Source organism: Symphodus melops (genome assembly GCF_947650265.1).
Source record: "Symphodus melops genome assembly, chromosome: 9".
Classification (NCBI taxonomy): Eukaryota; Metazoa; Chordata; class Actinopteri; order Labriformes; family Labridae; genus Symphodus; species Symphodus melops.
The window spans coordinates 3,474,571-3,497,339 of record NC_136699.1 but is presented as its reverse complement, the minus strand read 5'-3'; the positions used below and the strand labels follow the sequence as shown (position 1 = coordinate 3,497,339).

Here is a 22,769-nt window from a genome sequence, read left to right as displayed (position 1 = left end):
TAATTATATATTTCTCCTATGATCCATGAGAGGAAAATGTATTGGAGTTTTTGTAACTAGTCCTGCCTGAACTGAGGAAGAACACAAGGTGTGTATTATGTTCAAGAAATAAAATCTTTGTTAGTGTAATTTCTACAAATGGTAAGCAACATATAGAGTAAGGGCGTGGCCATGAAAAATATAACAGGATAAAATGACCAAAGTAAACATGTTGAGATTCAGTATGAGTGCAGGTATAACAAAAACTATCAGAAGGGAGGACTTTCACCATCATTTGATTTTTAAAAATCAAAACATGTTCTCTGCTTTTTTTTTTTTAATTTGAACTCTTTAGGGTTTATTGTTACATTTTTAAATGTCTTCTAAAATAAAAACTAAAACATTTAATTGATAAAATCTGTTTTCCTCTAATAAGTAAGCTCTTTTTACCTGCTCTTTTGTAATGTTAACAAAGAGTAACGTCCTTTATCTGTTTTTTATAAAGTGTCTCGAGATAACAATTGACACTATACAAATAAAGATTGATTAATAAGTTTGCCTTATTGTTTTTTCTTTCTGTCTCTGGATGGGTTTGCTGCCCCTTAAGCATCAATAACTTCACAAATAAACATGTAAGAAAATAAATCAGCTGTATACTGTGCATCTTTTATACGCTGCACTTTTTTAGAGCTTTTTAGTTTGTCTCCCCCAAGTGGTAGCAAATAGGTATAATAGTTTCACTAAAATATAATACATGATTGTTATTCACATACTGATGACAAGAAAAGAACAAAGATAAAAAACTGTTTATTGTCATTTCTCTTTACCAGTCATGAAAATACAAAATGATGTTTTTTTCTGTTTCCTGGAGGTCATAACAGCGTCAGGTTTCCTTGAGCAGCCTCTGATTTCTGGTCAATGCCTGTGATGACCTCAGCATCAGTCTGTAAGACCAGAAAAACCAGATCTGAGGCTTTCCGCCATGCTTCCTGCTTCACACTCAGGTTATCAAAGACATCTAGTGACGGTGCATCGGGGGATTTTACAGGTAAGGACACGGCCCTTCTCTCTTTATCAGCTTCTAGGAAACGCTCCGAGAACTTGGATAGACCCTCAGGACTTTGCTTACAGGCCTGCAGTTGCTGGCTCACTGCAGTCCAGGCTTGGACTTTTGAGAACTTTCCAGTGTTAACCATTACAGTGGATAAGTAATCTATTAAACCATCCGCCATGAGATGCAACACTACACTCCTATAAGGGTTAGCGACTGCTGCTTGTTTGGTTTGTTGGGACGAGTCCCCCTCTGCTTGCTTTTGAAGGTGATGAATACAAAGCATTTCTGTCACCCCAGCACCTGGCAGGAGGGCTTTTTCCTTCAGGGCGAAATGTAAACGATAAGCACAAGCCCAAAACTGATCCTCCAGGGCCTGAAGCTTCCCCTCTATACAGCTGGTCAGAACCACTGTGACCAATTTGCCGTTCGCACCAGTGGAAATATTCACAGCTATCGATGGCTTCCTCTCGTAGCTGCTGAGATCCCTCCACATCGCTACCGTCACTCCACTGCCGACACAGTGCCTACTCAGTTGCGTGGCATAAGTCACTGGAACGGCGCCTGATGCATCAGCGAGTCCCTTCAAAACGGAAACATTTACTTTCCCCAGCACAAGAATGTGATGTCTAGAACAGCGTTGAATCACCGTCTCACTAACCAGCCCGTTAACTAGAATCAGGTTCACTTCCAGGTTCAACAGATGCGTCACCACCTTCTCCATCCAGTCTTCCTCTCTGCTCGAACTTGACAAAGCAGTCCCTTCACTCACACGCTGTATTCCTGTCGGCCTCTTAAAGCCAAGATGGCTATAGTTAAATGATAAATCTCCGTTGATTAGAGCGACCTTCAACAGTCGGTCTTTAAAGCGATGTGCGACTGAAGCCTGATCAGCGGATAAAAGAAGGATGCAGCCCGGTGTAACGCACGCTTGATCCTCTGGTAAACCAGGCAGCACACAAGTCAGGACTTTAGTAATGTCAAATGTGGGAGAGCCGCTATCTTGCTGAATGTTGTCTGACTGTGTTCTGCTGGCTTCAAATACTAAATTCATTGTATCCACACAACCATGACTCAATGTCTCAGAAATATATTTGATGTCTGGATGTTTAGCTTGATGTTCTTTCAATTCACTGGAGATATTTTCAGACTTGGCCTCACAAAAGTGTCTGCTGAGCCTTAATTTCTTTTGTCCAAAAGCATTTAGAGTCTTAAGAGCGTCTCTTGTTTCCTCCTTCAGTCCAGCTGATGCCTGTGAACCCTCCGCTGTTGGTTTCTTTGACACTTGAAGACCTAAATCCTGAGGTGTTGCTGTGCTGCTGCCAAGGCCCTCAGTTGAAATGTTGAACTTCCTGCAAACATCGAAGCATATATCAAGCCCTTCAGACATCGCTGAGATGATGTGTGCAACCGAAATGCCTCTCTGAAGGCACTCCAGAGCAGCGCGACTCCACGCTCCAGCGAGGAACAGCAGGCATCCGGAGCCTGAATGATAGACCTTCTGGTGGGCTTGAACGGTCTGGTAGACCAGCTGACCCACCGCGCAAGTCAGCTCCAGATTCTCAAGGACGCGAACACACGAGCACACGAGAGCCGACTCTCCACTCCCGTCATCTTGGATAAACTTGTACTTTTTCGAAGGGCCCAACGAGGAGCGTGTGATCCCTGACAACGCAGAGAGCTTCTGTAGTCCAACATGTTGTCGACAGTTAACGATCATACTGCCCAGCATTACTTGAGTTGTCTAAACTGCAAAAAGAAAAGGAAATATTTACATGTGTTAACCTTTCAGGAGAATCAGATACACTTTATTTATCTGCAGGCTGAAATGTGGTTGTTACAGTTGCTCTTACACACACAGGAATATAAATGTGAATGCAATAAGAAATGTAAACATGAGATCAAGTGTTGAGGAAATAAAGCTATGTGCCAAGTGCATGCTACTTAGTAAACACCAACAAATATTAGAAGTCAGTAACATCCATAAACTGTTCATAGTATTGCAATGAAAATCAAAAAGGTGTGTACTGTAGCTGTTGATACTGTATGGAGACATGCTGGTATTTTTAATGGGGGGTTATTTCAGTTTTTATTCTGCACAACTCAGTTTGTAACACACAGAGCAGCACTGTGAAGGCTAAGCTAAGGAGCTCACGTCTTATGAAAGAAAACGAAGTTAGGTTAAAACGCAGGTGTCTGACAAAAAGATGCTGCTCAATAATCTTTTTTTTTATTATCCTCGAATAGGGAGAAAGAAAAATACCTTAATTTACTTACTGTCTGCGTCTCCCAGGCGTCCGTGCACGGAGCTCAAGACTACGCGGTATGCGCATGCGCAATTTTTTTTGCCCTGGTTGCCTGGAAACGAAAAACTAGTTCAATCATTGGCGTACACTGTTAAAGCCCGCCCCTTTCGCCTCATGATTGGCTTATATACTCGCATCACGGTGCTTTTGTTGTTTCTATTGGCTAACTGAAACGTCACTCGACAGAAAAAGAACACAGCCGTTGCTGCTTGTTTTGTTGACATCTGTAGTAGTCACGCAGCGTCAAAGTTTTCGTCTTTTTTAATGGTAAGCCGTCACTATTTTCCTTTTAAATGAATTCACAGTCTCATAACTGTTTAAGAAGTAGCGGGATTTGTAGAATAAAGATTAAAAAAGTTAGACAAGGCTTTTTTTAAAGCTGGAAAGCGTGTTTCAACTTGGGTTAGTGTAGCAGCATGTTGGCTAACGTTAGCTAGCCCTTAAGTTGAACAATGAAACATTATTGACGGATCTTTGCTGCACCTGTTTTAAATGAAAACACATCTTCACTTTGCTTTTTGAAGGCTTCAGGTTATCGAAAATCAGCTCCCTCGGCGGGCCAGAGGAAGAAGGCAGGGCTGAAAATTGAACTGACTGAGGAGCAAAAGCAAGAAATCAAGGAGGCTTTCGACCTCTTTGACACAGAAGAAACTGGAACCATAGACGTGAAGGAGCTCAAGGTTTGAGGTTTAGTATGTATTGTTGATGCATGACTAGTTAATTCACCAGTATTACAGAGATAACGCTGCTGTTGTTGTGGTCTGTCTGTACCACAGGTTGCCATGAGAGCTCTCGGCTTTGAACCCAAGAAAGAAGAAATCAAGAAGATGATTGCAGACATCGACAAGGAAGGATCTGGAACAATTGACTTTAATGCCTTTCTCGGTATGATGACACTGAAAATGGTGAGTGCACGACAGATTTCTGACAAAACCGGCACGCTTCTGTTGTGGAATTTTTCCCATTGCCAAAGAGTGAAAATAAAGAGTGAGAAGATCTATTCAAAAAGGAACCCCAAGATCGATCTGGTCTCAATGAACATTTATTCGAAGGCAAGATAAGCGTTCGAAGACCCCTCTCTCACACGGTGAGGAGAGAAAGAGGCCCCGAGAAAAGGCAAACATGAACACTTATACATTTCCATCACACTACCCAGATCACTCCCCATCACGCCACATAGAGCCCCTGCCCACCTGGCAGGGCACCATCTATCCCCTAGTTTGAGAAAAGAGACTACATGACTCTTTAGCATCTCCCAAGGCTGAGAAGGAGATGGAGTCCAGTGAGAAAGAGCCTTGGTGACTCTTCCCACATGTACAGAGTGTGAGAAACAGAATAAAGGGAACAAAATGATGGGAAACAAAACACCCAATATGCTGTGCATGTAGTATTCTAAGACATTTCAGATACATTTTATATGACAGATTCTATGAGACCTTCGTAGTACAAATGGAGTAACATTTTCCATAACACTTCTTAGAAAGTAATAAAACAAACCCATCCCTTTTTGTTGTTAGTAAATATTAAAGCAGTGACAAATATTTTTTTTTAAAAGTCGAAGCTAAAATCCAAGATAAGAAGAACCATAATGTTTGAAGACGGATAAAAACAAAAAGATGTCCCATTTTTAACAGTCAGACAAAATATGTTTACCTTTAGTTGTAAAGGCTGGATAGAATCGGCATGTAATGGGGCGCAGATGACCTAGCGGGTAGGTCAGCCTCTAAGCGGGCGGCCCATTGAAGAAGGGTTGTTAGTAACAGGGGTCCTTACAGGTAATACAAATCCTAAAAACAGCACAAAACTGAACTGATACCTCATTTTGAAATAAAAGGACATCTCCCACTTGTGGGGATTTTTTTCAACGCATGCTTTCACTCAATCCATTTCGGTTATCAAATGTCTGTATTGTTTAATTTATTTCTAGCTATCACTTCATCCCTTTTCAGTCAGAAAGAGATTTTCATGTTGTCCTTTTTTTTCCAACAGGGTGAGAAGGATTCCAAAGAAGAGATCTTGAAGGCTTTCCGGCTGTTTGATGATGACTGCACAGGAAAAATCTCATTCAAAAATCTCAAGAGAGTGGCTAAAGAGCTGGGGGAAAACCTGACAGATGAAGAATTAAAGGTACAGGAGTCATCGACGACATACTTTGTTTCCAGTCTGATTCACATTCAACATAGAACAGATGGATGGTAGTCCACACAGGCACTGGACTTGCACAGACGTAAGCCATTATTTTAGTTATGTGCAAGCAGTGGAGAGAGGTACATCATAACCTGTTTATCTGGGGAGGAGTATGATTATTGGAGTGGAGGGAAAATTTTTGCATTGGAATATTTGAGCATGAAGAGGCGCTTCCCAAAGTAAAAATGCTGTCTGTTGTTCTAAATAACCCCGAGGTTTTTATTTCATTTAAAAAAATAAAAAAGTACATACATCACATGACACTCACCTTCCAGACGCTGGAATCACACAAACGTCTTTGTTTCTTTTTAATTCCATCAGAGATGTTTTGACTAGTACCTTATTTCTTCTCATTAGCTGCTCTCCCTTCTCACCTTCTACTTCCTCTCACTGTTGTGTTGACATGTTCTCACGTGTGGTTTAAGTATCATCACATCGTTGGTTATTTCGGTGGGCATCGAAATGCTAGTCAGTGTTTGTTTTCTGTATTGTGATCAGCAGCTTCCAGATGGATTAAACTTAACTTAAACTTTTTCTTCTCTTTTTAGGAAATGATAGATGAGGCGGACCGAGACGGAGACGGTGAGGTGAGCGAGCAGGAGTTCTTGACGATAATGAAGAAGACCAAGCTTTACTGAACCTGTTGATCTTCTTCATCTTGGACTTTTTTTTTTTTAAGATTGTCTTTTCATTGAACCTTCCCTTTTCTACTGCTTGTTTTGCTGTGTAAATAACTTTTTAAACATGCCGTTCATCTTTGCACAGATTTTTCTACCCTGCAAGTCGAATAAATATATTTCAGCACGGTTGACTTGTCCAGTGATTTTACATACAGCTCCTGAAAAAAGATGCCGTCGTCCTCTTGTGCTCAGAACCTTTTCTTCAGTGTAATGAAGAGTTCTTCTGGAGAGACCCAACAGACAGAAGAGAATGCTTTTAGTTGTGGCTTTATTTTTTAAGAGACACAAATAATGCTTTAAAAAATCTTTTTGAAAATAGTATTACCATCAGTATTAAATACAAATAACCAAAGGGGATACATTGCCATAGACTTTGTTAAACACAAAAGGAAATTCTCGAAAAGCGACCACAAATGGAGACATTACTGAGTCTTCACCAGCCTGACGTGACCTATTTATGTCATATATAAGTCCCAGATACCATCACTATTTGATATTTCTTCCACAGACAAGCACCGAGTCATCTCATTAAACCACCGTTTGGTAATCAGTCTGCCGCTGTTTCCAAGTCGCTGCTGTTCTTTTAACCTGCAACGTGCACAGAGCCGTTCTCTGCACTTCACATCACGTCCTTTAGGGTAGATACCAAGAAGAAAATACTAAAGCTTCTATGACTAAACACAATGGTTAAAAAAAACTCCAGTCTTTGATTTTTTTTTAACATTTCCATACGCAGAGGTAAAATGTACCTTTGTCATCTTTTTGTTTTCTGAACTCCACAAATAAAAGACCTAACAGGACAGTTTATTTGGAAATTCACAAGTTGGGAGACATCTCCATTGCAATCAAAACAAAAGGCAAAGCTTCGCAGGTTGAACATGAACCTAAAAATTGTAAAACCAGAGAGAAACATGGTCTTTAATTTGGTATACTGTGTGCTCTCAGTGCCAGCATGATCTTTAAATTGCGTGTCAGACATTGAAAGTCATAAAGTTGGCCAGAATGATGATGATTGATACTGTAGACAGGAATGACATGAGTGACTCAGTTAGAGTCACTCTCACTTCAAGCTTTGACACTGAACCAAACCATCGTCTGTATCAGAGGCACTATTTTTTTTTTTTAATTACCCACACATTATGGGAAAGATGCTCCTGATTAATGATGATGTACAGAGAGAGTCTGCTTCTGACCAAAACGCTGTACTTTCTTCAAATAAACAGGATATTGTAGTGACGTGTTTTTCCGAGCCGTCAGACAGATGCTTATTATTTTCGAGGATGCTTGCAACCGGTTGTGAAAGTTCTGAAAAACTGTTTTAGACTCGAAAGAGCATCTGACGGAAATTGTGAAAAAAGTTCTGTCTCAAGACGAGGGATGTATTTTCTGAAGAATATTCCACTAATGAAATGTTTGATGGTATAAAAATAAAATGATGAGAACATCGAGACTTGAATAAATCCTTGAGATGTTGACGTTGATTTAGAGATGTGTACGAACGCGTGACACACAAAATTATCTTGATTTAATCTCTGAGAATCTGGCTCTTTCATCACAAGAGATACCCGAGAAAAACAGCCTCATGAACAGAAGGACAAACACGACAGTCTGTTTCAAATCAAATATCATAATAAATCAATTATTGATAAAAACCTGAAAATAACAGAGATTTAATATGTGCAAATAATCAATGAATTAATTTTTTGACACAGGACAGAGTGTGTGACGTGAACAAACACGATGATCCATGACCCTGTAACTTGATCAGCACATTCAATTTAAAAGGATTCTTTTTGTTTGCTGATCTGCTGATGCGAAACTTGGAATTGAAAAAGATGAGCCAAATATAAAGTCCAGTTCTTTCAAAGACACGTTGAATACTACCCCTCGTGACTCAAATCTATCCGACTTCTTAGAGTTCAAAGTACAGGTGAGAGGCGAGAGAGACAACTAGCAATGAGACGACGCAGATAAAAAAAAAACTACTTTGCATTTCATAGAGGATGACCTGATATTACGGACCGATGTTCTTCTTCTCAAACCGCTTCTGGGGGGGAGACTTATTTATTCAGCTTCTCAGCTCTGAAGGTTTCAAAAAGGAAAAAATAATGAAGCATTTGTCTTAGCAAGAGCTTCATAGAAGAGGGAAATTAAAACATCAAGAGGATCACAGGATCAAGAGGACGCAAAGACAAGAACACGAAAGTTGTGTTGAACACATCCTGTAGCAAAAGGTTTAAAACGCTTCATCATACATTTAAATATTTGACATGTTGACTGCAACTTTAATAAAGACTTCTGTGCAGTCTATTAACACTAATTAAAGGCTGGTATTTCTCTCCAGGTTCCCTTTTTTTTCAGATTTTGGTTGAAATTGTCTTTAGGTCCCAACAGAATTTAATAACTCATGTGCTCTGAAAAAGGAACACAAATAATCCATCACTTGTACCACTTTGACAAATGTCTGTCACGTGTTTCCAATCTGATGAACCAATCACAAGCCCCCCTGCTCGTTCTCGACCTCTTGCGTACACGAGTGCACATACTGGCGTGGCAGTAGCTAAGTCCGTCGGGACTTGGGTTGGGAACCGGAGGGGCGTCGGTTGGAGTCCCGATGCAGATTAGAGGTACCAGAACACCTCTCGAGCACCACAGAGGTGCCCTTGACCGAATCCCCTCCAGCTTAGGGGGCGCTTCCATCGCACTCTGGCATCTCTCCATTAATGCAAGTTCACAGGTCCTGAGTGTGATTCAGGCCTGTGTGCGTGAGAAGCACGTCTCTGAAATAACAAAGAGCGAACCAGAATTTATATATAAAATTAAAATACATAAATAATAAATAAAGCACGTCACTGATGACAGAGTTTGGTCTTCTCAGGGTTCAAGGTTCAAGGTTCTTTATTGTCAATTCCAAAATATGTCAGACATACAGTGAAATTGAAATTACGTTTCCCCCTCCCCACGGTGCAATGTAGATAAAAAAGGTAAATAAAATAAAACAAGGTAAAAAAGATAAATAATATTTACATTAATAAACCTAAATGTGCAAAAAGTGCAAAGTTAAATAAAATGGAGTATAAAACAGATTATAAGAAAAGTGAAACTTGTGCATGCGTGCAATGTGCAATAAGTGACCAGGGTTCTGTTTCTACCTTCTCTTTTCTAAAGTGTCTTGAAATAAACTTGAGAAAAGCAACGCTTCTCTTTCAAAATCTTTATTTTTTGTACAATAAAGCAAATGATCTTGCCCAAGAATAAAAGCAATAACATGGAAGAGAAGGTATTCAACATGAACGCAGCAGAGAGTGCATTGTGTGCACAGAGCCGTCACTGTGGGAGAGTAGGTGTCTGATGTTTGATTTAAGAACAAAAACTTTCCGATAGGAGTTTGTTGTTTTTCTTCAGCTGTAGTTTCACAGCCTTTAATATGTTCAGGGCCCCTCGGCCGACTGTTATTCCCCTCACTGTTGTGGTTTAACAGCATTCACATCTCAGTCTGTGCAGTACTCCCACTGCTCCGCTGCCGCTTCTCTCTTCCCATAAAATGATCAATTTCCAAAACAGCACAGCACTGCTAGACGATTCTAGTATTAACTCTTAAAGGTCAAGGATGCGTCACAGTTCTCTAAGCACACTGTACTTTCTTGAGCCCCCTTTTTCAGTAAGACAAGCTGAAGACAAACTAATAACCGTCATTGTTCCCTGAAGAAGCAGAGTGGCTGCATCGGTGGTATGTCTGCTTTGTACCCCTGCTCGTCTTTCTGTGACAGCTTTTCAATGCATAGCTTCTGGATCGAATAACAACCACAGGTAGAGGTTTTCATTCAAATCTAAAAGTTGACTTTATGTTTAACAGTATGATAAGGACGGCACTGTTTCTGTTGAGTCGTGTTGTGTTTTATTTAATTAGTAAATACTTCAAGTTGTTGTCTTTAATGTACTCGAAAAGGCAACCAAAACCAGTTAGCGTGCTTTGTTAGCATCTCCTTTCTATTCCAGTCGTTGAGAAGAAGCTCGTTCATGTTGAATCCTTTGTGACCGCGGCGTCACTGATGAAGACACAGTTGAGTACGGTTTGCCAAAGCTGGTTGGAAACAAACGTGTTTGTGTCATTTAGACAGTGTGCTGGAGTTCACACGTCATATGTGATATGTGATTAAAACAACACTATTTTTTTGTTGCTGTGCTTTCAATTCACGGCTATCAATTTAAATTGGACTTTTTTGAGTATCAAATCGAAGTGTAAGATGACACTTCATATCTTTTTTTCTCGTATCTTATGTTGTTGTTTTTTTGTTTGCTGCTTGTTTATAGGCCTCACATTTTGATGCTCTACCTGTGTGGGGATTTGAACCAATCAGCCTTGATCAGGTATGCTCCTCTCGTTCACATTCAAGAAGTGGGACGGTGCAAGCAAAATGATATCTTACAATGAGGGCAGAGTCGGTCGTGTCTCAACTAGGTCGATCATGAGCTCCTTCAGACACATGACCGATGTGTCCTTGGTCAAGATATTTTAACCCCAAGTGGCTCCTGCCGCTTCATCGGTGGCGTACAAACGTTTCTGAATATGATTATTTAAGTCTGACAGTTTTTTTGTGTAGGTCCTCTGTGTAGGTTTGATGCGGTGTAATAGCTCTTTGAGTCGTCAGAAGACTAGAAAAGAACTAAGCTCAAGCCCAACCGCAATACTTTTTAGCTGCTTCTGCTGTGTTGTCTCTGGAGATGGTCCATTAACCATTAAAAAAAAAGACTGCACTGCAAAATCTTAAATCTGAGTATTTATTTTATTAAAAAAAAAAAAAAGACTTAATAAAATCAAAAAATCGAAAAATTAGGTCAGAAAAACAGTCAAATAAATCTGCATAATTTCACTGACACACTCATTTGGATTAATTTACATTTCAAGACACTGAAGTAAAATGTTGAGTTTCTGTCGAGTCGGTGGTAACTTGTGACCGTGAACCTTCACGGTGTTTGAGTCTGATAAAATGATCATGTGTGCATACGTGTCGACATTTAAGAAGAAATAGAATTAGTGTTTTGTTTGATGTATCATTAAAGATATATAAAGCAATATTTTATTTGAATTCAAATGTAAACAAATTAAACAAACTGTTTAGGTTTCCCAACATCTGGCTTTCCATACATTATCATTCTGCAGGTTTCTATTAACTCTCCACATCTGTTGTCTGCTCACAATGTGAAGCACTGCTCAATACAAACATATTTACTCGTGAGGACTCAAATGATAATAGTGACATCAATCTCTCTGCATTCACGGCTGTTGTGAATACAGAAGACAAAAGAAGACAAAAAAAAAGGGGGGCAACCCCCCACCCACGCCTTCTCTGCTTTCTTCCTGTACACTTACGGGAATATCAAGCACACTCGCTTTTCTCGGTCACTGAAAATCACCTACTTCATCCTCTCTTCAGCTGCACATTGTGTTTAAAAAAAAAAAAAAAAAAAAAAAAGTTTGCACATTATGTTGCATGACATAAACAATGAGCAACGTCTCTGTCTCATGGCAACATGTATATGAGACAAACTTTTAACCTTGCACCCGCCCTCATCTGGAAACGAAAAAGTGTTCACGGAGCGGAGACCGCAGTGTCGGAAATCTACAACTGCAGGTGGGAGTAGAAAGTTAAGAACATTATTAATAAACCTCATGCTGTAATATTTTATCATAACTTTATTTATATAGCACCAAAAACAAACGTTTACAGAGTGTTTTGACATGCACAGAGAACAGACGCACCAAACTAAACATACTTGCAAATAACAGGAATAAAATATATGACATTATATACACAATATAAATAAAAATATGCATTAGACAGAAATCAAGAGGAAGTGAATGCTATTACAATAAATATGACAGAGAATCAATTTAAAGTCACCAGGAGATAACTAAATGAAATAAAATGGAATTGAAGGAGAGTGAGACGTCACAGGCTGGAAACACAGAGTGAGGATATAAAAGAGGAAATAGTGAGCGATGGTTAAATGGATGTAAAGCAACAGAAGGCTGAAGAGTACAATATTAAAAAAAGAGTATGAGTAGTAAAATAAATACAAGAAGGGATACATTTGAAGGCTGAAACATTTAGAGAAGAGGTTCATGGAATAAATAAAAAGTCAGGGATAGATTTGTAGAAATCTTTAAAAGTGAGTTTTAAAAAACGATGTCACTGAGTCTGCCCGCCTTCTCTCCTCAGGCAGGTCGAGGGTCCCTGTTAGCGCCCAAAACGTAACAACGACCCAAAATGTTATTTAAAAAATGTAACACGATGTTACATTGTTAGGTGAAACATATTTAGCCTGCCCTATTATATAATAACTGACCAGCACGTAATAACTTGTTGCATTTTAGGCAAAATGTTACTTTGTTTTGGTGTCAAGATTTTGTTACATTATTGACCAGTTATTTTATATATATACTGTATATATATATACTGTATATATATATATATATATATATATATATATATATATATATATATATATATATATATATATATATATACATATATATATATATATATATATATAGTAATTTATATATTTTTATTTTTTACTTTTTTTTCATTATTAACATTTCAGGTTTTTGTCACATTTCGGGCTCTAACAGGTCCGGGTGGCAAAGGCTCACTCTCGTTTTGATTTGAGCCTCGACTTTGGAGCGAGCAGAAGGGTGACGAGATGGTTAAAATTTCACACAATGCAACTCTGGGCAAGGCCAAGACGAGCTTTAAAAATGATCAGAAAGATCTTCAAATAAATTCTGAAAGTGACAGGAAGCGAGTGATGTGATGTTCTCTGTTCAAACTTTAACAATAATTATAATAATAATAATAATGCTTGTGTGAGTACAGGACTTTCACTCCATGCAGCGGAGTTACTCGACAGCTAGAAAAAGAAGATGACTAATATTTCTGTTAAATCACCCACACACACAGACGCGCACACACACACACACACACACACACACAAACACTGCACCATTGTTTAGACGTGTCCTGATTGATGCCGTGACTTGTGAACAATATTCCAAAGATCAATATACTGAGCACAAGTGTTCAGACTTGCAACCAAAAATAATACAAATATTAAATATTATGAATATTAGCTTTAACTGGAAATATTCAGTGATTAGGATTATATCCTATATTTTGTATTTACACTATTATGGGAGCACCTGAGTCACATTTAACTGGAAGTCAGGCCAGCAAAGAAGTTACTGAACTTTCTTATAAATCATTTATCAGACGCTTTTATCCAAAGAGACGACGATCACAAAGAACAACAGAGAGAGAGAGAGAGAGAGAGAGAGAGAGAGAGGAGGAAACAACACCAGGAAGTGTTGTTTTCATAAACTTGATACAAACATTTAAAAACATGAATTCAGCTTCAGTCACATGGAGGACACTTTTGTTTACGGCCATAGAAATAAATTCAAGTCACATTTTACATTTTACTTTCAGACGGTTCCGTCTGATGATCAAAACTTTTCACAAACTCTTCTGTCCAAACTAAAACCATCCTCTAAAACAAACACATTTCATTATAAAACACCAAACACTCTTTATTTCATATAAAAGGTTTATTAACTCTTAGCAACATTTAAAAGGACAATCAGGATAATTTAGCTGAGTTTTATGTCAACAGTTCTAATGCAGAACCCCCCCCCCCCTCACACACACACACACACACTTATCAAAAGATAAGTGTTGACTAAGTTGATGGAAACCCTTTAACAAATATAAAGGTCATTAAAGTGTCATTTTAAATGTTCATCATAACTTGGTCTTTTCACCATTCCATGTAAAAGTACATTTCCCCCACCCATGTGTTGACCTCCATCTGTCAGGCTGATCTGACAGATGCCTCATTTCAGCCTCATTTCAAATCACACTTTTTTTTCACTGCGTTTAACACTGGCTGACCACAAATATCAACTCTCACTGTTTGTTTTTAACCCTGACGGCAAAGAAAACATGTCTCAGTTTCGTTGTATTTCATGGAAAAAGTGCGAGCAGAAGAGGTGTACGTGACACCGACACCTCGCATTTATTTTTTCTCTCCTTTGGAAAAATTATTTTGGGTTGAGATAGGGTTAAATATGTAATCATGATTACACACATGAACAACTTGTTCCACTGAAAATAAGATTGTCAGCAAGAAACACAAACAGAAGAGATACAAAGATAAAAAAAATAAATAAAAAAGAATTGTACTGCACTCTTTGCTTTAGGTGTCAGAAAAAATAGATGACAGTTTTGTCAAATGCCGACCCACAGTTTACAAATCTGTATCCGTCTGCACAGTCTAATTCTGTGTGCACTGCTTTGAAAAACAGATGTAAAATACAAACCTGTGCAGTTCATAAAACCGCTCCCAGTTTGAAAAGCTGTACACATTGTTCAGGGTTTTTTTGAGTCACCTTGTGCGTGTTGGTTTTCTTGGAGAAGGAAGAGAAAGGACTCAGGTTCAAATTGAACAAACCAGCAAGTTTAATAAAGCAAGGAGATACAATGCACATACCGTGGGCGTTGTCTCAGCTGAGGGTCGACCTCGCTGACTCGCACGTCAGCTACCAAAACCAGAGAGTAGACCCCGAATGTAAGAAATCACAGAATTATATACAGTAGTAAGTTGCCTCCTCTAAAATGTTGGTGTGCTGTGTCAGCGGAGATTTTAGCAGAGATGAGGTGATGTTCGTGTGTTAGTTTCTGATAAAGAAAGTGTCCTTGAGGTGCTGCACCTGGAGAAGACAATAGAGAGTCTATGCTGCAACTTTAAAGCAAAAGGAAGAGGCTATATAAGGATATACGGAAGAGGCACATTGGCCTAACAGTACAGTATTTTGTTAGATGGTTATATAACATGGATTTATAAAAGGGTGGAGGGTATGGAGGTGCAAACTTTTCAAGGAGTCTGACATTTGGAAGTTGTACCGCTACAAATGCGTGTGTGTGGAAAAATGATCATTTTCCTTCGCCATTGTTGTTGACGTCAACATGAAAAGCCACACCCCTTGATTTGGATTGGTCGTAGGAGAACGGCCATTGATGAGCGCTTCGAAGTGACCACTGAAAACACAGCTGCACTGTCTGTTCTTTTTTGTGAGTGGGCGCACGTCGTTAAGTTTGAATGACATCGTTAGAGTTCAGTTTTATTCAGCGTTGGTTAAATATTGATCGACTGTTTTTACGTTTGTAATACCTTGAAGATCCTCAGGGAAAAGGTTGAAGGTCGCACAGAAAAAGCCTGCCGAACATCTTTTATCTGCACGTCAAATAAATGTTAAGATTCACTTCAGAAGACGTCAGATGTTTGCACACACACACACACACACACACACACACACACACACACACACACACACACACACACACACACACACACACACACACACACACACACACACACACACACACACACACACACACACACACACACACACACACACACACACACACACACACACACACACACACACACACCACATGGTTGTTAGGAAGTGTTCCTTGAAGACAGCAAGAAGAGGAAAATTCTTCTGAATTTTGATTCGACACATTTTTTTTGAGGACACATTTTCCCTTCTGTTTTTGCATCACAGGAGGGACTCCTGATAAGACAGCCGCCTGAGGTGATGCACCTCTCAGACCAGTCGAAGCCCCCACCCACCTTTTCCTTTACGCTGACACTGACACAGAGAGAGAGATAGAGAGAGAGAGAGAGAGAGAGAGAGAGAGAGAGAGAGAGTGCAGACTAAAGGGGTTTTCTCTTTCACTCTCACTTCCTCCCCTCTGCCACAGTCGCACAGAGTGTGTAGAAAGCGTGTGAACAAACACTGACTGTGCAGAGTGTGTGCGCGGATGATGAGTACACGGGACAAGCTGACGTGTGATACCTCTTGAATTTCCCAAATGCTCATTGGAGTAAATGACAATTTCTTAATGAGTAGTAGAGCAATATTTGCATACAAAGATTTATTTAGCCCATGTCTATTTTTAAGAGTGCAACATGTGTGTGGGTGAAAACCACGGAGGACATTTAGGGCCAATGTGTCTGGATGTAGACGCTCTATCAATGTACACTTAAAAAACGTGCAAGTTTGTATTTAATTTGAGTGAAGACAAGCAACAGAAGGCTGAGACACAGAGGCTAAGAAGTGCTTTAACGTATTAAACCTGGAGTTTGCACGGGATTAGAATGACTTCGGGACCTCTGGTCTGTGAAGTAAACCCCCTAATGTCAGTGTTTGGTGCTTTGCACTCCAGTTTACAGACGTGAAAACGTTGAGGCATTGCATGAAACCAGCGTCGCACATCGCAGCCTGCTGGACATTCAGTAAAAGAAAGTTTCATTAAAGGGACACTTCACCCATTTACATGAAGCTGTGTATCATTAGAAACATGCTAGTAGTGTTGAATGGTCGTGAATCCAGCCCTCATTTTGCCCTGAGACGAGAAAAACGTGTTTTTCTTTGCCTGGAAGTTTTCTTCATGTGATGCAATATGTACGGCATACATTTTAGGACATCCTCAGGTCTGAGACGAAGGTGTCAGACCACAGACGGAAAAGCATCAGTTCTCAGGAAAACCTCCGTCGGGTGTCAGACCTCAGACGGTACGGCCTCAGACGGCACCTTCGTCTCATACCTGAGGATGTCCTAAAATGTATGCCCTAAATATGACGCTTTTTGCATCACATGAAGAAAACTTTCAAGCAAAGAAAAACACATTTTTCTCGTCTCAGGGCAAAATGAGGGTTGGATTCACGACCATTCAACACTACTACCATGTTTCTAATGATACACAGCTTCATGAAAATGGGTGAAGTATCCTACAAACAAACAATGTGCACTATACAACACAGGACAAACAATATACACTCTTCATCATCTGGATCTTTAGACGCTCCTTCTCCAAAATATCCTCCATGCTGTGAAGCCGGCTGAATTTGCAACGAACAAACGCAGTCCAAGCCTTCGTTTTACAATCTCCAGCACAGCCTGCATTACTCTAAGAGCAGAGAAAAGTATGGATGATGTACAGGTACATGTAAATGAACATGGAAGTCACTACTTTTCATATCAACGTTGTCAACAAGCTTACACTTTGAGGAGTTTGATGCTGAAAAAGGTTTGAGAGAAATGAGATGCAGAACACACACAATGTTAAACTGGGCGAATGATGAGATTCATGAAGCTTTTATTCCCAGCATGTTTCTCTCTTGAGACCAGGTTCAAAACGTCCAAAAAAAAAGAAGGAGGAAGGGACTGAACTTCAAAACTTTGACTTCACCTTCACAGGTTTTACGAGGATTTCTCCAAAAGTTTACAGGTGGTTGTGAAATAAAGGTTGCACGTCTGACATCGAGAACACTGAAGTTTTTCTGAAACCAGAGTTCAGAACAAAACCGAAGGAAAGATTTCGTCTCAATTCAAGGTGTCAAGTCTGTGCAACAATTTAATAGTGAAATCACTTTTCATTTTTAAGAAATGTGAGAAAGCGCGATTAATAGAAAAATATGATGCTGCTATTGAGCAGAAAAAGTGAATTTTGATTTAGTACTTGTTCTGCAAAGTTGACGTGTTGTAAGCACACCTTATTGGAATTGTTGTTATTTATGTCATGCTGATAAGGGGTAGACATAAGTTTATCTTCTTTCTTTCTCTAAAGAATGAAATAAAAAATGAAATGGAAAAAAAAATCACCATCTTAAATATCCTTCACCTAGTGTCACATATGCATGAAATTTGACACATTTGTCCATATCTTCTTTTAATGAGTAACAGTGAGATTTTAAAAACCCAAAAGACATCAGCTAATAAAATACTCTCTTATTATTTCTCCTTAAATGGACCTGAGGATTTCCTCCCTCACTTCTACTTGAAGTTGATCAACCCTAAAACATGGTTTCCTGTTGTTGGCCGAGGCGCCGTGTGTTTGTGTAGGAGGCCATGATGCAGTGAATGCATTCAGGTTGTCAATACCACACCTACGAACGCTACCTATGACACGGTAAAGCTGCGGCTCCACTGATTCAAAATGAAAATGGGAAGTGCCGTCTCCCTGTAGTTTCCTGTCGGGTGCACTCACCAACTTTACGTTCACACACTTGTATGTATAGGCCCCACGCACGCGCGGCCTGACGCCACTCTCGCATCACGTAGTGGTGACTGCCAGTGGAAAAGAAAGTTTCATTACTCACACACCAGTTTCTGCAGCTTTCCAGCTCTTTAAGTGGTTTTCCCTTGTCCTCAGGGATATGTATAAAAAGGTAAGCAACACCACTGTCTGCATTTCCAGTAAATCTTCTGAAAAGTATCTTTTGGTTGATCTGGTACCTGCAGCTGTCTCTGAGAATATGAAGCCGATTGTCTTTTGCCTTTTTGCAGTCTGCTGCTACTCTTTGGCCGACGCAGTGACAAACGGGAGTGGACGATCACAGGAGAGCAGAAAATTAGAAGAAGTCCTGAGACATCTGAGGGAGCTGAAAGAAACCATGCAGGTGGGTTCCTCTACATTTTAGGTTGTTTTTTCCTCGCAGCTCTGCCCTCATTGATCGTTACTGAATACATCTTTTTGTTTTGTCTTGCAGCACACTGAGCAGCTGCTGAATACGCCACCACAGAACATTGAGGTAAGACTAACTTAACTTGTATTTGATATCAGTTGACATAAGGGTCACCGCGTTGCTTAATATTTGTGGTTGCTTACTCATCGTTGCGATTCTCCCACTAACTCGTGAGGCTGATTGTCATGAGCCGGGGCTGCTGTAGGAGGAGAAACCTTACTGTGATAATGTCTTGGTTTTCGATGAATTATTGAATCATACATCTTCTACTATTTAAATAGGATTAATCTCGCGCTAAAATAAAAACTCTCTCAAAGCACACAAAGGGGATTGACAGACTGAACACAGTCTGAGCTGAAGCGAGGTAAATTAATCATGCTGTAGTGGACAGAGTCAATTAAACATACAATCTTAAACTTTGTATTTTTTTAACTTTTGACACAAAATACATTAAAAAAATTAAATAAAATTGTAAAAGCAGGAAAATGATTCTCAAATGTGACACTTTACATTAAGGTCACAAGTTCTTTATGAGCATGCTCATTAGTAGCACACTGGCTGCTCTATCATTATTATTAAGATCTTCTTTCCTTACTCCACATGACCACAAACTACACTCTCACTAAGCAGTAATCAGGAGGGAAGCTCTATTTAATGGACTTGTATTTACAGACTGTCATGTAGAATAAGGTAGCATAATAAGCGCTAATTAATAATTAAGTTGCAGCCTGTATGCCACTAATTAGCACGCTAATAAGCAGCTAGTTAATGCTGAATATTGTGACCTTAATTTAAATTGTTTTTTTTAAGGTTTTATAGTGAGCACAATTTATCATAAAGTTTCTTTTAATAAAGTCAGCGCTCGGTAGAGTATTTAAGTTTTTATAAAAGCTACAATAAGAAGTTCACAAATAGAGATCACACAAACTAATTTAACAATTCCAAACGTGCATAAAACTCCTTCGAGCTGTATTGACATTCTGCACGACCCCTCAGTACTATGCAATGTTTATTTCAGTCCAAGTAAAGTTAAATCCAAACTTGAAGAAAGATCCTCAGTTTGTCACAAAGCTGTGTAGAGTGTATTCACTTTGACCGGCTGCATGCTTTCGTGACTTGTTACTCGTAAACTCAGATCATCTCCGTTTCTTGTCAGGCTCTGAGGTGAGTCAAGACGAGAGCCTGCTCGCTGGGTTTTCTCACAACTTCCGTTGCACTCGCGACTGAAAAGTGATGAGTAATCGAGTAGAGAGCAGACAAAACCACTCACACACTTCCTCAAAGCATCTTATCAACTCGGAGTGTGTTGCGTGCTTGAAAAACTTCCTCTTTAAGAGAAGAATTAAAAAGTTAGCATTATGTTCTCTACATACTGTGATCTTAATCTGTGGTTTGACCAAAGCTCGAGGGGTTCACCAATATCAAACAGTATACTACAACTCTGGACGGAAACATTCGTGAGAAAAACATCCAAAAGCACACGACTGAAAGTCGTCTTTTCAAAAAAGTGGAAACTCTGCTTGGTTTAAGTTTCAGTTTGAAGGAAGAGAGTCGATCTGATTGGAAAGTTAACTGCAACGATGAAGTCATGACATGAAACCAGAGACAGCTCTCTTGGAAATGTTTTGGTGGCCGTGATGCGAGGATTAATTCCCCAGAAGATGATACAACCTCATCATAAGGCAAAACAACAACAGCAACAAAAATCACCATTTACAAAATCTACGGTGCAGAAAATACTGCTTCTAAAACTGTGGATCTCAGACGTAGAGCTCCACATTTAGCTCCATTGTTTAGGTGGAGATTTTTGTCTACTTTATATTTAAGCGTTTGTTCCGCGAAAGGAGCAAAACACAATATGTAACTCTGACACCTAGTGTTTAAAATGGGTACTGCAGTCCAAATATTGAGGAACGTCTCCTCCGTCCCGATGCTCATCTCCAACATTGATCCTAGTTTGAGCAGCTTTCTGCTGCTGGAGCTTATTAGAAACATGCAGAGGCCTTTTAGCTCGGGTACAGTCACTTCTGTCTGAAGCAGTTCCAACACCTGTTGCTTTGACCTGATAACTGCTCTCGTATCTGGCAAACCCAGGGGCGTCCAAAACGGCCTTCAAAGCCCCGCCTACCTTCTCTGGTCCAAACATATCCAGAGCATCAGGACATACTGGCTGCTGCATTGTTGTCAGAGAAGCTTCAACACAGCAGGTTTCCTTTAATGTCTGATCACAGAGGAAGGTCACTTCTTTCAGTAAATACAGTGAATGTTGCTCCTTTAATTTCAAACCCAAAAAATATCCTGTTGTCAGCACCGAGACCAAAGTTTGAGAAAAACAACTTTTAAATCTCTAGCCGTCGTTTTGTGTTGAACAGTTTACAATAAACCAACCAAAACATATTTATCTTTAGGTTTAAATGGACTCAAAGTGAAACTCCAATACGATCTGTTCTAGTTTGAGTTAGACAGCACCTTTGCTTCTTATGATACCATTTTTTTTTAATCATATTTAAAAAAAATAAAAACTCTTACACAACTGGTCAGGAAGCTGGTTTGAACTGGATTCAGAAGGCCGTATAGAGAAGATGAAGACTGACATGTAGCTGTCATAACACTGTGGCTCCATGCACATGCTGCTGTGGTAGCTAACAAACACTCATGGGTTTGCTCTTTATGTGTCTCTCACAGACCTGCTGCTGTCTGCCAGCCCTGCACTGTTTTCGGGATAACCTGCCGCGCAACGGTGTCGAAAAAAAGCGAGTCAAACTCTTCAGGAGCCTGAACCATCCTCTGACGGTGAGTAAACGGGCCGGGGAGGGAACGACGTTCGGGGACGTCCAACGTTTTGTTACGTAACCTTTACTCTTTACATTTTAAAAACATACTAAACTGTGTTTTATCCATTTCAGGAGAAAGGTCTGAACTTTTGTACTTCAGGAAATAATCTGGTAAGTGAAATGCTTATGTTTCCTCCTTATTCCTAAACTGCAGTTTTGACTTTTACAAACTCAAAGTAAATGGTTTTTAAATTAATCTGTACCGTTTGTTTCCCCCCCCCCCCCCCCCCCCCCTCAGGCCAGCTGCCAAGCCTGCGCTTTACATCCCAAACAAAATGCAACGATATTTTTCAACAGACTGGAGACTTTTATTCAAAGTGTAAGGAAGATGTTTTTAATTACTACATTGGTTACTGTTTAATGAGGATAAATATCAGCGTACACTGTTACTGCTGCACATAAATGCCGCTCTGACTCGTGTCAAATTCCTGTTTCCTGTTTTTAGGCCTTCACCAGACTTTCAAACTGAGAGGAGGCGAGGATTCACTCGGGACCAAGAATGAATGTAAAGAAGACACTATGCTGAAATGACAGTGTTATAGCTTTTTAAATATTTAACTTATTCAGTATTTATTGACGTCATGGTGGTAATCCCACTAAAGCTATGAAAAAGTATGTATTAACAAAAAAAGTAGCTGCTTTGCTGCCACCTAGTGGCCACACGTGGAGTTGTTACCCCCTCTTTTTCACTGACAGTGAAAGTTTATTTATCTGTGGTAGTTCTCAAAGAATTGAAAATATTTAATGACATGTATACTATGTATGATGTAATCTATCAGGGGAGTCAGTTTATTGATATGATTGTAATTTGTGATACAAATAAAATGTTTCAAAGATCTTGGTTTGCTGGCTTGGTTTGTTTAAGCATCTACTGGTATATAAGAGATTCCAGCAAGCGTTCACACACAATCATTTAATACTTTCATTCAGTTGCACACGTTTATAAATGCTCAAAATGTGTTCACTACACGTCGTCTTAAAGTGAAGTGCTATAAGCGGTCTCTAGTTTGAACTGTTAAGATTTGTTATTTAGAGCAAATGACCAGCTGCTTTATTTTTTATTTTATTTATTATTATTATTATTATTATTTATTTTGTGTTCGGTTGCTAAGAACACTGGGCGATACAAACTTCACCT

At 39.5% G+C, this 22,769-nt stretch overlaps 3 protein-coding genes across 4 annotated transcripts; 2 read left to right on the top strand and 1 right to left on the bottom strand.

Annotated features, from left to right (window-relative positions):
- Nucleotides 1-770: 770 nt before the first annotated feature.
- Nucleotides 771-2,798, bottom strand: bbs12 (Bardet-Biedl syndrome 12). The gene has a single exon (XM_079352862.1). The coding sequence runs from the start codon at nucleotides 2,760-2,762 to the stop codon at nucleotides 852-854; it is 1,911 nt and encodes a 636-aa protein (XP_079208988.1). The 5' UTR covers nucleotides 2,763-2,798; the 3' UTR covers nucleotides 771-851.
- Nucleotides 2,799-3,494: 696 nt separating this feature from the next.
- cetn4 (centrin 4) lies at nucleotides 3,495-6,330 on the top strand. Its single transcript, XM_079352516.1, has 5 exons — nucleotides 3,495-3,603; nucleotides 3,861-4,016; nucleotides 4,113-4,241; nucleotides 5,326-5,463; nucleotides 6,072-6,330. The coding sequence occupies exons 1-5, from the start codon at nucleotides 3,601-3,603 to the stop codon at nucleotides 6,159-6,161; spliced, it is 516 nt and encodes a 171-aa protein (XP_079208642.1). The 5' UTR covers nucleotides 3,495-3,600; the 3' UTR covers nucleotides 6,162-6,330.
- Nucleotides 6,331-17,702: 11,372 nt separating this feature from the next.
- Nucleotides 17,703-22,467, top strand: LOC306829467 (uncharacterized protein). 2 transcript variants are annotated; one of them, XM_079352511.1, is made up of 6 exons: nucleotides 17,703-18,731; nucleotides 18,822-18,863; nucleotides 21,483-21,590; nucleotides 21,704-21,742; nucleotides 21,870-21,950; nucleotides 22,077-22,467. In XM_079352511.1, exons 1-6 carry the CDS (start codon nucleotides 18,489-18,491, stop codon nucleotides 22,098-22,100), a joined length of 537 nt encoding a protein of 178 aa, XP_079208637.1. In that variant the 5' UTR covers nucleotides 17,703-18,488; the 3' UTR covers nucleotides 22,101-22,467. The 2 variants fall into 2 exon arrangements, with proteins under 2 accessions (XP_079208637.1, XP_079208636.1); XM_079352510.1 differs by having other exon boundaries at nucleotides 21,870-22,467.
- The last annotated feature ends 302 nt before the right edge of the window (nucleotides 22,468-22,769 follow it).

What these genes read in the sequence shown, in the direction of transcription:
- bbs12 (XM_079352862.1), bottom strand. Translation starts at nt 2,762, where the DNA reads ATGCTGGGCAGTATGATCGTTAACTGTCGACAACATGTTGGACTACAG.
- cetn4 (XM_079352516.1), top strand. An exon ending in TAGACGTGAAGGAGCTCAAG is followed by an intron (nt 4,017 to 4,112) that starts GTTTGAGGTTTA and finishes TCTGTACCACAG; the next exon opens with GTTGCCATGAGAGCTCTCGG. An exon ending in GTATGATGACACTGAAAATG is followed by an intron (nt 4,242 to 5,325) that starts GTGAGTGCACGA and finishes TTTTTCCAACAG; the next exon opens with GGTGAGAAGGATTCCAAAGA.
- LOC306829467 (XM_079352510.1), top strand. Translation starts at nt 18,489, where the DNA reads ATGTATAAAAAGGTAAGCAACACCACTGTCTGCATTTCCAGTAAATCT. An exon ending in CGCCACCACAGAACATTGAG is followed by an intron (nt 18,864 to 21,482) that starts GTAAGACTAACT and finishes TGTCTCTCACAG; the next exon opens with ACCTGCTGCTGTCTGCCAGC. An exon ending in GTACTTCAGGAAATAATCTG is followed by an intron (nt 21,743 to 21,869) that starts GTAAGTGAAATG and finishes CCCCCCCCTCAG; the next exon opens with GCCAGCTGCCAAGCCTGCGC.